The sequence below is a fragment of the Entelurus aequoreus genome, linkage group LG03, assembly GCF_033978785.1.
Source record: "Entelurus aequoreus isolate RoL-2023_Sb linkage group LG03, RoL_Eaeq_v1.1, whole genome shotgun sequence".
NCBI classification, from domain to species: Eukaryota; Metazoa; Chordata; class Actinopteri; order Syngnathiformes; family Syngnathidae; genus Entelurus; species Entelurus aequoreus.
In genome coordinates this window covers 91,823,283-91,837,949 of record NC_084733.1, presented here as the reverse complement: position 1 = coordinate 91,837,949, position 14,667 = coordinate 91,823,283, and the positions used below count along the sequence as shown (strand labels likewise).

Sequence of the window (14,667 nt, the reverse complement as noted above, 5' to 3'; positions counted from 1 at the left end):
GACAAAAGGGTTTGGGTCCCGTACGACCTTTTAATCTCCTTAAGAGTGTCCCCTTTAATCCTCTGGCAGCCATTATCTCTACTCTCTGACCACGCTTTTTTCTACTTTCACCAGGATTTCCTTCTTTAGACGTCATCTGGCCCAGATGTGCGTTGGAGACGGGGGGGACGCCAAAAGGGGACGACCGGTGTTCTTCAACAAGGAACGCGAGGGGAACAACCCTCCAGAGTCCAAGTGGACCGGCCTCTCCGCCCGTCACGGGTGTGTCATCTCATCGCCGGCCCGCTAATGGATGCTAACCACAGCTAGCCAAGCGTGCCCTGACATCATAAACATTGCATGAGGGAAGCGCTTAAGAGCGAGGGCTCGCTTTCACTCTTTGACATCTGCGTCAATATTCTGCAAACCCCGTTACTATATGAGTTGGGAAATGGTGTTAGATGGGAATATAAACGGAATACAATGATTTGCAAATCATTGTATTCCGTTTATATTCCCATCTAACACCATTTCCCAACTCATACGGAAACGGGGTTTGTACTTTGACAACAGACTTTTTTGAAACTCCTAACTATCTGCTTTTGATGAAGGATGTGTGCATGAAACATATAAATGCACTGGAGAATAAAAGCTGACATAATGTTATGAATATGTTACAGCAGTGGTCCCCAACCTTTTTGTAGCTGGGGACCGGTCAACGCTTGAAAATTTGTCCCACGGAGGGGGGCGGGGGCGGGGGGGGTGGGGGGGGGGGGGTTGGGGGAATTTTTTTTTTTCATTTTTTTTTTTTCATAAAGAAATACAATCATGTAAATGAGTGTGGATGAGTGTGAATGGGGGGAGGGAGGGTTTTCTTGGGTTGATGCACTAATGGTAAGTGTATCTTGTGTCTTTTTTTATGTTGTTTAAATTAAAATTAAAATTAAAAAATTAAAATTTAAAAAAAAAAAAATACAATCATGTGTGCTTACGGACTGTATTCCTGCAGACTGTATTGATCTATAGCAGGGGTCACCAACCTTTTTGAAAGCAAGAGCTACTTCTTGGGTACTGATTAATGCGAAGGGCTACCAGTTTGATACGCACTTAAATAAATGGCCAGAAATAGCCAATTTGCTCAATTTACCTTTAACTCTATGTTATTATTAATAATTAATGATATTTACACTTAATTGAACGGTTTAAAAGAGGAGAAAACACGAAAAAAATGAAAATTAAATTTTGAAACATAGTTTATCTTCAATTTCGACTCTTTAAAATTCAAAATTCAACCGAAAAAAAAAAGCTAGCTAATTCGAATCTTTTTGAAAAAATTTAAAAAATAATTTATGGAACATCATTAGTAATTTTTCCTGATTAAGATTAATTTTAGAATTTTGATGACATGTTTTAAATAGGTTAAACTCCAATCTACACTTTGTTAAAATATATAACAAATTGGACGAAGTTATATTTCTAACAAAGACAAATCATTATTACTTCTAGATTTTCCAGAACAAAAATTTTAAAAGAAATTCAAAAGACTTTGAAATAAGATTTAAATTTGATTCTACAGATTTTCTAGATTTGCCAGAATAATTTTTTTGAATTTTAATCATAATAAGTTTGAAGAAATATTTCACAAATATTCTTCGTCGAAAAAACAGAAGCTAAAATGAAGAATTAAATTAAAATGTATTTATTATTCTTTACAATAAAAAAATAAAAATACTTGAACATTGATTTAAATTGTCAGGAAAGAAGAGGAAGGAATTTAAAAGGTAAAAAGGTATATGTGTTTAAAAATACTAAAATCATTTTTAAGGTTGTATTTTTTCTCTAAAATTGTCTTTCTGAAAGTTACAAGAAGCAAAGTAAAAAAAAATGAATGTATTTATTTAAACAAGTGAAGACCAAGTCTTTAAATATTTTCTTGGATTTTCAATTCTATTTCAGTTTTGTCTCTCTTAGAATTAAAAATGTCGGGCAAAGCGAGACCAGCTTGCTAGTAAATAAATACAATTTAAAAAATAGAGGCAGCTCACTGGTAAGTGCTGATATTTGAGCTATTTTTAGAACAGGCCGGCGGGCTACTCATCTGGGCCTTACGGGCTACCTGGTGCCCGCGGGCACCGCGTTGGTGACCCCTGATCTATATTGACATACACACACACAATATGTATATATTGTGTTTTTTATGTTGATTTAATGAAACAATTTTATTTTATTTTTTTATTTTTATTTTTTTTTATTTCTCGTGCGGCCCGGTACCGGTCCGCGGCCCGGTGGTTGGGGACCACTGTGTTACAGTATGTAAATATAGCAACTTTAAAAATGCACATTGCTTGAATTGCATTAAATCAGGCATACCCTCTCAGGATTATGTAAACCAGGGGTGGCCACACCTTTTTCTGCAGGCGAGCTACTTTTCAATGGACCAAGTGGAGGGGGATCTACCTAGGATAGGACTTTATTGTCATTGCACAAGTACAACCAAACTATGTTTTCAGCACAAACCCGTTCAAGATGAGGCAAACAAACAGTGTACAGGAACGCTGATGGGTCGCCAAAGACGCCCCGTAAAAGATAAGAAAAAGGTAAAGTAAAACGCTGGGGAAGGATGAGTAAAAAAATACAATCTAGACTGGGCTCCTAAGGGGGCCTAGTCTGGAGTGGGGAAAAACCTCCACGCCATGCACACATAAACATGTTACATATAATCACGACAACTCGCAACAGTGGGGCGGGGAGTTGGGTCCCTGGAGGTCGACTGCTGCTATGAAGAGCTGCCAGCCGTCCATCACCCCAGAGGGGAAACAAGCGGTGATGAAGGCGTGGGGTGGAGGAGGGTGTGTGTGTGTGTGTGTATATGCCCATTGTCTTGGGTGTGATGGTGTAATGTTCATAGACTGGGGCCGTTCTGCATGCTAGCAAAAGTTTTGACTCCAGGTGTCGTTGAGGAGGGAGGGAGGTCAAAACCCATTCATGTACAGTCGCGATCAAAAGTTGACACACACTTGTAGAGTGTCCGCCCTGAGATGGGTAGGTCGTGAGTTCAAACCCCGGCCGAGTCATACCAAAAGACTATAAAAAATGGGAGCCATTACCTCCCTGCTTGGCACTCAGCATCAAGGGTTAAATCACCCAAAAAATGATTCCCGGGCGTGGCCACCGCTGCTGCTCACTGCTCCCCTCACCTCCCAGGGGGTGATCAAAGGGTGATGGGTCAAATGCAGAGAATAATTTCGCCACACCTCGTGTGTGTGTGTGTGACAATCATTGGTACTTTAACTTAACTTTAACTTTACACATACAAACTGTAGCACACAAAAAAGCACATTTAATTTAAAAAAAACGTTATTATGGTCTTACCTTTACTTATAAATGAAGTCCATGCGCCGAACATAATGAGTTTACGATCATTTCTACAACTCTTATGTTTTTGTGATAGAGTGATTGGAGCACATACCAGTTCCACTGGCAGCAAAACAGGCCCAGAGCATAATACTACCACCACCATGCTTGACGGTAGGAGTGGTGTTCCTGGGATTAAAGGCCCCACCTTTTCTCCCCCAAACATATCGCTGGGTATTGTGGCCAAACAGCTCCATTTTTGTTTCATCTGACCCCAGAACTTTCCTCCAGAAGGTCTTATCTTTGTCAGACGGACCACTCCGGACAAGGCGTGCAGGTAGGAACATGATTTCATCTTCAAAATCCAACACGTACCAAAAACCAGTGCCGATCGCACGGGAAGCTAAGGCTACCAGTTAGCGCAGGAAGCATAGACTAGGAGACAAGAAATACTAAGGTAACAGGTTGCGTGTAGCAAACGATGAAGCCAGACTGAGCGTGGCGAGAGAGGTGAATAAATAGCTCTCTGGTTAGCGGTCGACAACAGGTGAGCGTGCCGACCACTAACCAGAGGCAGGTGAACCCAATTAATACCCATGGGAACTAAAACAAACCCAGAGGTGCACAAACAGGAACTAAGGGAGTCCAAAACTAACAGAAAATAACAAAACATGACAACAATACCCAGCAATATGTTTGGAAGTGAAAAGGTGAGGCCTTTAATCCCAGGAACACTACACCTACCGTCAAGCATGGTGGTGGTAGTATTATGCGCTGGGCCTGTTTTGCTGCCAATGGAACTGCTGCTTTAAATGGGACAATGAAGAAGGAGGATTAGCTCCAAATTCTTCAGGACAAGCTAAAATCCTCAGCCCGGAGGTTGGGTCTCGGGCGCAGTTGGGTGTTCCAACAGGACAATGACGTCAAAAGTGGTAAAGGAATGGCTAAATCCGGCTAGAATGAAGGTTTTAGAATGGCCTTCCCCAAAGTCCTGACTTACAGGTGTGGACAATGCTGAAGAAACAAGTCAGTGTCAGAAAAGCAACACATTTAGCTGAACTGCAGCAATTTAGTGGTGAAAAATTCCAGCAGAAGCAAATATTAACATTGCTGTATGTATACTTTTGCTCACATTTTCAGTAGACTCATAATAAATTCATAAAAGAAGCAAACTTCATGAAGTATGTGCTCCAATCACTACATCACAAAAAAATAAGAGTTTAGGAAATGATTGGAAAGTCAAGACAGCCATGACATGATGTTCTTTACAAGGGTATGTACACTTTTGATCGCGACTGTATATCATTTAAATTGATTTTATTTATGAAAGAGGTCATAAAAGCATGGTTGGCAGTAAATTTTCTAAACTTAAATGAGAAGAAGACGGAAATCATTTGATTTGACTGAAAAGTCTAACAGAATACTCCCCCCAGTGATCTGCACCGCCTGACATGACATCATGTTCTTTACACGTGTATGTACACTTTTGATCGCGACTGTATATCATTTATATTGATTTATTTATGAAAGAGGTCATAAAAGCATTTTGGCGGTAAACTTTCTCAACTTAAATGAGAAGAAGACGGAAATCATTTCATTTGACTGAAAAGTCTAACAGAATACTCCCCCCAGTGATCTGCACCGCCTGACGCCTTGTTTAAAAACCCACAGTCATAAATCTTGGTTTTAAGTTCGACAATGATTTTAAATCGAGCGAGTTTTCATCATCTAAGACTAAATCACTTTTATCTTTTATCTAACAACTTTTATTTCAACACGTTTGGACGACTGCAACTCCTTCTACGTTGGAACGAAGCAGGCCTCAATCGCTCCATTGCAGATAGTCCAAAATGCCTTCTGAGTGCATTAAAAGACATGAAGTCGTGTACAGTAAACACAGTACACCTTCCGCACGCGAAGGATCAGCACACCCGACACATGTTAGCATCGCAATGTAGCGACTGACCTCAACGCTCAGTGCTGCTCCCTGAGGGGCGACACGGTCCAGTCCCACAAGGTCTCAGTTACAGAGCAGCAGAAACAAGATGAAAATCCAGATGGAAGAAGAGGATGAAGAAGCCAAGTCCGGACATGGAATATGTTTTTTATGGCTAACAGTCAAACCACGAGGGTGTCTTTATGTCTCTGCTGATGTCATGAAACATGAGGAAATATATATAATGTACTAACAGACACCTTCATAACAATATGTAATATGTACAATATACACACTGCAAGTATATATATAATGTAGTAACAGACACCTTCATAACAATATGTAATATGTACAATATACACACTGCAAGTATATATATAATGTAGTAACAGACACCTTCATAACAATATGTAATATGTACAATATACACACTGCAAGTATATATATATAATGCAGTAATAGACACCTTCATAACAATATGTAATATGTAATAAAACAATGATTAGTGTAACTCGTTTCCAAAAAGAAAACCTTGAACAAAGCTCAGCCATCTGCTGCATCAAGGAGATTAAAAACATGTAAATAATCTGCTCTGCTTATGAAATGTACAATTTCATATATTTACACTTCAATCATCTCCATTAATAAAATAAAATATTATATCATCATACATGTCAAAACAATGTTATTGTTCAAATAAAGATAAATACTTAAATATCTACTGTTCATGTAAAAATTTTACAGTAAACTTTTTTTTTTTTTTACAGTAAAATCCACTTTCAATGTAAATGAATATTACACAACAACCGCAGATTTTACAGTATAAAAAACTTGCATGAATTTTTACATTAAAAAAAAACAGTGGTACCGTTTTTCCATTCCATTTAATTTAATTACATGTATTTTTTTATTTTATACGCTGTAAAAAAAAAAATTAATAACTGCAAATATTACGGTAAAATTGTTTCACACAGTTTTATACAGTACAATCTAAAGATTTGGTTTTGTACAAAAAGAGACAATTATACACATGTTTTATATATACATATTTATATTCATACTATATATTATTCACTGTTAAAAGCGGCCCTCTGAGGGCAAACATACTGTAACTGTGATGTGGCCCTCATTGAAAACCAGTTTGACACGTCTGGTATAGACTATCTATGGTGTGTTGTCTAACCAGGGTGTAGCTTTTTCTAGGAAGCTAAAAGTCTCATGGTGTGCCCTACAAAGTGTTTATACTGTAAGTCAGGGGTCACCAACCTTTTTGAAAGCAAGAGCTACTTCTTGGGTAGTGATTAATGCGAAGGGCTACCAGTTTGATACACACTTCAATAAATTGCCAGAAATAGCCAATTTGCTCAATTTACCTTTAACTCTGTTATTGATTGATTATTAATAATTAATGATATTTACACTTAATTGAACGGTTTAAAAGAGGAGAAAACACGAAAAAAATGACAATTAAATCTTGAAACATAGTTTATCTTCTATTTCGACTCTCTAAAATTCAAAATTCAACCGAAAAAAAGAAGAGAAAAACTAGCTAACTCGAATCTTTTTGAAAAAATTAAAAAAATTATTTATGGCACATCATTACTAATTTTTCCTGATTAAGATTAATTTTAGAATTTTGATGACATGTTTTAAATAGGTTAAAATCCAATCTGCACTTTGTTAGAATATATAACAAATTGGACCAAGCTATATTTCTAACAAAGACAAATCATTATTTCTTCTAGATTTTCCAGAACAAAAATTTTAAAAGAAATTCAAAAGACTTTGAAATAAGATTTAAATTTGATTCTACAGATTTCTACAGATTTTTTGAATTTTAATCATAATAAGTTTGAAGAAATATTTCACAAATATTCTTCGTCGAAAAAACAGAAGCAAATGAAGAATTAAATTAAAATTTATTTATTATTCTTTACATAAAAAAAATAAATTTACTTGAACATTAATTTAAATTGTCAGGAAAGAAGAGGAAGGAAATTAAAAGGTAAATAGGTATATGTGTTTAAAAATCCTAAAATCATTTTTAAGTTTGGATCTTTTCTCTAAAATTGTCTTTCTGAAAGTTATAAGAAGCAAAGTAAAAAAAATAATGAATTTATTTAAACAAGTGAAGACCAAGTCTTTAAAATATTTTCTTGGATTTTCAAATTCTATTTGAGTTTTGTCTCTCTTAGAATTAAAAATGTCGGGCAAAGTGAGACCAGCTTGCTAGTAAATAAATACAATTTAAAAAATAGAGGCAGCTCACTGGTAAGTGCTGCTATTTGAGCTATTTTTAGAACAGGCCAGCGGGCTACTCATCTGGTCCTTACGGGCTACCTGGTGCCCGCGGGCACCGCGTTGGTGACCCCTCCTGTAAGTATTGTACTTATTAAACACCAGCTGTTGGATTGTAACATGCACGATAGTTGTCGTTTTTTTCATTAACAAATTTGGAGGTGTTAAAATCGCCATGTCAAATTGCTAATAATAGCCCGTCTATGGCAAATCCAATGTAAATTAGCATCAGGCTAGCACATTTTGAAAGAGCGGAGCCTTACTTTACGTTTGAGCGTTTTCTACCAGGCATACTTGCGTTGTTGGTGCATCTTAGTTGTAGTTTTCATTAACACATGAAAACGCCGTGTAAAATCGCTAATGCGAAATCCGTAGAATGTCAATAGCCAATGTATATTAGCATCAAGCTAGCACTTTTTTTTTTTTTTTTGAAAAGTGGAGCCTTACTTACGTTTGAGCGTTTTTCTACCAGGCATACTTGCTTTGTTGATGCATCTTAGTTGGAGTTTTCATTAACACATGAAAACGCCATGTAAATTCCCTAATGCGGAATCCGTATAACGTCAATAACAAATGTATATTAGCATCAAGCTAGCACATTTTTTGGGGGAAAAGTGGAGCCTTACTTACGTTTTTTTTGAGTCCATTTCTTTGTTGGCATTGAAAACTGCAACATTGCCAAAAAAAAAAAAATGCCGGATTCCAGTAGCCCTCCCTAGTGACAGGCTGATTCATTTATTATAGAAAAAAACCCCACTTATTTTTGGTTTGGTCAAAGTGCAGGCATATTTCAACAACAATGTGACAATCATTTTTGGTGATTTAACCCCCAATTCCAACCTTTGATGCTGAGTGCCAAGCAGGGAGGTAATGGCTCCCATTTTTACAGTCTTTGGTATGACTCGGCCGGGGTTTGAACTCACAACCTACCCATCTCAGGGCGGACACTCTAACCACTAGGCCACTGAGTAGGTTAGGTTTAGGTCCGTGTACCTTCCGTTCATTCTATTTCCATTTCTTAAATGTAAATCTAAAAACTAATTTCAGGTCAGTTTTCTATTTTCATTTCTGAAGCAAAAGTTGGACAACTATTGAATGGCACTTTTTTTTAAACGACAATAGGACGCCTGCTGAACAAAGATGTTACCGTTATGCTAAGAACATGCTAAACGCAAAGGAAAATACTGCTTCCGGTTTAATTTGTCATCACACAGGTAACCACGCAATTTTGCATTTTGGATGAACATTTTTTTCGATGTTTGTGTTTATCTTAAAATAAAAATCCAGAAAAGGAAAACAGCACAAAATAACATTTTATGGTAATATTTTAATGAATTTTAATATTATATTTACTTTTTTTTTTTTACTTGCGAATAATTTAATTATTTTTTACTTGCGCATTATTTTTTTAATTGAATATATTTTTTTACTTGTGAATCCTTTTAACTTGAATTGTTTTAACTGTCGAATCGTTTTTTCAATTGAAGAATATCCTTTTACTTTTAATTTGAGAAAATATTTTTTTTATTTACATGTTTTTGTCGTTTTTTTTAATAGAAAAAAAAAGTGTTACTTGCGAATCGTTTTTAAATTGAAGAAAATTATTTTCTACTTGGGAATACTTTAATTGAAAATAATTTTTTACTTGCGCATTGTTTTGTTTTTTTGTTTTTTTAACTTCTGAATCGTTTTAACTTAAATAATTGTTTTAACTTTGAAATCGTTTTTTTTATTGAGGAATATTCTTTTACTTGCAAATCATGTTTAATTTGAGAAAATATATCATTTTTATTTACACGTTTTGTTAAAAAAATTTTTACATGTGAATCTTTTTTTAAATAGAAAAAATATATTGTTTTTTTAATTAAATAAATACATATTTTACTTACGAATAGTTTATTGTGGGTTTGTGAAGACCAAAGGTGCAAAGTGTTCCTACCTGGCGGGTGTAAGGATCTTCTCCCAGGTCGATTCCATCCTTTTTTTTCTAGGTTAATACATATAGAGGTGTTGAAAACGCCATGTAAATTCGCTAATGCGAAATCCGTAGAACGCCAATAGCCAATGTATATTAGCATCAAGCTAGCACATTTTTGTTTTGAAAAGTGGAGCCTTACTTACATTTTTTTGAGTCAATATCTTTGTTGGCATTGAAAATTGCAACATTGCCCAAAAAAAATACCGGATTCCAGAAGCCCTCCCTAATGACATGCTGCTTCATTTATTATAGAAATAAAACAACCACTTATTTTTGGTTTGGTCAAAGTGCAGGCATATTTCTGGTACATTCCAACAAGAATGTTGCCAAGTTTGGTGACAACAATCATGGCATGAAATGTGCACACACACAGGTGGACTCGCTATATTTTAGCGCTGGTATGATCGCCTTTATTTACATGCAGCGTTCACTCTGAATGATGCATGTGGTTAAATGGAGGCAGGGAGGCGGAGCCTGACGTTAATTGCCCGCCAGCGTGCCGCTTAACAGCAACGTTAGCTGGCAGCAGCCGGCATATAAAATAGGGACACTTAATATTTTACAACGTTGCTACTTATAGGGGATATATTTAGCTGCTGGGAGTGCAGCCTTGGTAAAAAAAAGAAATACACTTGCTCCTTCCCACAATGCATCATGGCCTGCTGTACTTCCCTAACGTGACTAAATGACATTTGTGGCATCATAGTGAACCAACCAACCAATCATGGATCTTCTTAAACGTAAACCAACCAGTCATCAGTCAATCAATCAATCAATCAAGGTTCATTTATGTAGCCCGTAAATGTCTCAAAGGGCTGCACAAGCCACAACGACAGATTGCACAAATATCGTACAACTATAATGCAAAATATGATCTAAATGTTGTACCGCCGTCATGCAAAAAAAAAAATCTAAAAAATATCGTCAAAAGATAATTATTTTTATACTTACGAATTACTTTTTTAATTGAAGTAATCTGTTTTTTACTTGCAAACTGAATAAATTGTTTCTACATGCAAATTGTTTTTTTAATTACTTTTTTTTTTTGCGAATAATTGAAGAAAATAATTTTTTACTTGCGCATTATTTTTTTAATTGAAGATATCTTTTTACTTGTGAATCCTTTTAACTTGAATTGTTTTAACTTTCATATCGTTTTTTTTAAATTGAAGAATACCCTTTTACTTGCAAATCATTTTTTAATTTGAGAAAAAAAATTTATTTACATGTTTTGTTAATTTTTTAATTTTTTTTACACGTGAATATTTTTTTATAGAAAAAAACATTTTACTTGCGGATTCTTTTTAAATAGATTTTTTTTTTTTACTTGCGTATCGTTTTTTAATTGATTTTTTTTTTTTTACTTGCGAATCGTTTATTTGATAGAAAAAATTATATTTAGCTTGCGAATCGTTTTTAAATTTAAGAAAACTTTTTTTTATACCTACAAATTCTTTTTTTAATTGAAGAAATTTGTTTTTTACTTGCAGAATTTTTTTTTACTTGCAAACTGAAGAAAATCGTTTTAACTTGAATTGTTTTAACTTTCGAATAGTTTTTTTTAATTGAAGAATATCCTTTTACTTTTAATTTGAGAAAAAAAAAATTGTATTTACACGGTTTCTATTTTGGCTTTGTTTTTACATGTGAATCGTTTTTTTTAATAGAAAAAAAAAAGTTTTACTTGTGAATCGTTTTTAAATCGAAGAAAATTATTATTTACTTGTGAATACTTTAATTGAAGAAAATATTTTTTTACTTGCGCTTTGTTTTTTTAATTAAAGATGTTCTTTTTTAATTGTGAATCGGTTTATCTTAAATAATTGTTTTAACTTTCCAATCGTTTTTTGTAATTGACTATTATTTTACTAGAAAAAAAACAATTATTTCCAAGTTTTTTTTGTTAGTTTTTTTACATGTGAATCGTTTTTTTAATAGAAAACATTTTTTTTACTTGCAAATATTTTTTTAATTTGAGAAAATATTTGTATTTACACAACATTTTGTAAAACTTTTTTTTTTCTCACATGAATTGTTTCTTTAATAGAAAAAATATATATTTTGCTTATGAATCGTTTGAGGTTTTTCTATTTTTTTTTAGAAAATTATTTTTTACTTGCTCTTTGTTTTTTAATTGAAGATATTGTTCTTTTTTTTACTTGTGAATCGTTTTAACTTGAATAATTGTTTTAACTTTCCAATCTTTTTTTTTTTAAATTGAAGAATATTCTTTCACTTGCAAATCATGTTTTGATTTGAGAAATTTTTTTATTTTATTTACACGTTTTGTTCATTTTTTATTTTTTTTTTACATGTGAATCTTTTTTTTAATAGAAAAAAAAATAGTTTTTTAAATTAAATAAATACATATTTTACTTGCAAATAGTTTTTTTTCTACTTGTAAAAAGTAGAAAAAAAGTTTTTATTTTTGGAGACCAAAGGTGCAGAGAAGGTGCAAAGTGTTCCTACCTGGCGGGTGTAAGGATCTTCTCCCAGGTCGATTCCATCCTTGGCCAGTTTGTCCCTGATGAGGACTTTCAGTTTGAGTTTGGGATAAGTCACAAAGTCCTTACAGTCCGTGAGTCTCAGGTCCTGGTTTCCGGGACAGGACGGGCGGTGTGGTCTTCCTGACCCCTGCAGGGTCCCCAGGTGACCCGCTGAAGGTTCCAGGGTGAAGTAGAAGCCCGGGGCCACCTTCTTCTTCTCCTCGTCCTTCAGCCGCTGCACGGCGCCCAGAAGCCGGAGTCTGTGGCCCTCCACGCCGACCCCGATGGCGTCCAGGTCGGGCTGTCCGATCTGCTTGCAGACCTCCAGGTCGTCGTAGCCGTTGTCCAGGAAGGCCTCCACGTAGTGGGCCAGGTGGAGCTCGGAGAGCCACTGGAGCACCAGGTGTGGGCCCTGGCTCATCCTGGGCGTCCAAACCTCGCCTTCAGATCTCCACTTAAAAAGCAGCCATTTTAAAGCGGCTTCATACTCGCACGCACTGCACGTTCACTCTGACAAATGACGTCACCACAAGCGGACGGCTCACCTTTGACATCTCTGATTGACCCCGACCTTTAGCAAGTCTCCTCAGCTCTGACCTTTGACCCCCCGCTTGAGGAAATGTCGCGAGACCTCCACGCTAGCACGTGGTTTGTACTTTTAGACCAAAATGAAAATGACATTCTTTGCTAGGCTGGCACCAGACGACTACTTTCAGTTCAAATCTCCGCCAGAAAACGCCTTTTTTTTTGCAAACCCCGACTTGGGAAGTTAGCCCCGCGCTTAATTTCACCGCAGACACCTGGAAAAGTTCAATTTCTACACGCCGCGTCCATCGGCTTTGTTAACATTTCACGGCGTACGCGGCTGGCGACGTTCTCCTGAGCCCAAAACATCGTCGGACGTGCCAGAGCAGACGTCGTCAACGCCGCCGGCTGGTCCCGAATGACGGTCGTTACAAAATAAGACCCCCCCCCCCCCAAAAAAAGCGGATTTAAAAGTTAAAACTTGTTTTCAGCTCTCGTCGTGTCTTATTTCGTCCAACTTTGACGTCCACTGCCGTGAAGATGAAGAAGATGAAGACGATGCAGGGCTGCTTTTTTTTTACCCAGTTGGATGATAGGAGCTCACTGGCGCGACCTGCTGGCCATTCTGGGTAATGCACATAGAATTAAATAATGATAATAATTAATCATGCATTCAAAATGACAAACAATGAATTCCCACAGCGTTGTAATTCCTTTTTTTTTGTTTACCTTTCTCTTGTATCTTGTATTACGTCATTTAATAACGTTCGGATATCTTTATTCAATTCATATTATATTATAGAAAAAATATATAAATAAAAAAGAAAGTCCAGTGCTCTTTTTTTTTTTTTTTTTCGTTTTTATTCTCCATTGTTTTCCATCCATCCATCCATTTTCTACCGGTTGTCCCCTTTTCATTTTGTTATAATGGCTGTTAAGGCTATAGCACTGTATTGGATCAGGCTTGAGCTTGTTTTTTGCATATTTGAAATAAAATGTATCAAATCAAATCAAATTGTAATCGAAGCATTTTTTTTTTAACATGTTATTTTTCTTGGCCTTTAAAAACTTATTTTTCATTTCACTGATTCAAAATAATATTATGGTTAATAATGATTATTATTTATTATTTATATCATAAGATAAAAGTAAAAAAAAATACAAATAGTTAAGGCACAACATGTTACTCAACTGTAAAAAAGTGCATAACAAAGGACTTGTTTTGTAATATTTTATATTAGTTAACGACCTTAATTTGTTTAATTTGTAAGCATTTTCTCAGAAAATGTACTTTGTGTAAGAAACATTCTGGAATATTAAAAAAATATTTTTTAAACTGTCATTTAAAAATGTTTTTTTGTGGGGTTTTTTTACCTTTCTCTTTTATCTTCTTTATGTCCTTTAATAACGTTCTAATATATTTGTTCAATTCATAGTATTATTTTTTTTTTTACTGTTAAGTGTTAACTTATTTTTTTAAAAATAAAAAAAATTATTTGTCCATTTTTCAGTATTTGTATAAATATATATGTGTATATTTATTCGTGTGTATACTTATTATTATACATATACACACATACACATACATATATTCAGCATATATAAATACATACATGTATATATGTGTGTATATATATATATATGTCTGTTTATTTAATATATACTGTAATACATATTCTTTTATTTAAAAATTGTTTTCCTAATTTCATTTTAAACAAGGACTTGATTCCTTTAAAGAACCAATTAAAAATGTTTTAAATAATGTCATTGCTCTAATGTAAGAAACGTCTTGAATATTTATTTATTATGTATCTCTATATTATATTGATTTATTGTTTTTCATCTTAAATATGTACTTGATTGCATTAAAGCATCTCCATTATTTTGAATGTTTCATAAATATATATCTATTCTTTTGTTGTTTCATCACTTTAAATATGCACTTGAATGCTTTAAAGAACCATTTTAAATTAATGTTTCATTGCTTTACTGTAAAAAACAACAACTTTCTGTATATATATTTAATAAATGTATACGATATTTATTCTTTTAAGTAGGATTTTTTTTAATCATTTGAAATATTGCTTTGAAGAGAGAACCATTTAAAATAA

The 14,667-nt window shown here is 34.6% G+C and overlaps 1 protein-coding gene across 3 annotated transcripts in view; it reads right to left on the bottom strand.

Annotated features, from left to right (window-relative positions):
* Positions 1-13,194, bottom strand: part of LOC133647115 (SAM and SH3 domain-containing protein 1-like) — a 91,802-nt gene extending 78,608 nt beyond the window's left edge. For all 3 annotated transcript variants that reach the window (XM_062043238.1, XM_062043237.1, XM_062043239.1), the window contains exon 1: positions 12,015-13,194. In XM_062043238.1, the coding sequence (XP_061899222.1) occupies positions 12,015-12,452 (438 nt within the window). In that variant the 5' untranslated portion in view covers positions 12,453-13,194. The remainder of the gene's footprint in view (positions 1-12,014) is intronic.
* Positions 13,195-14,667: the final 1,473 nt, after the last annotated feature.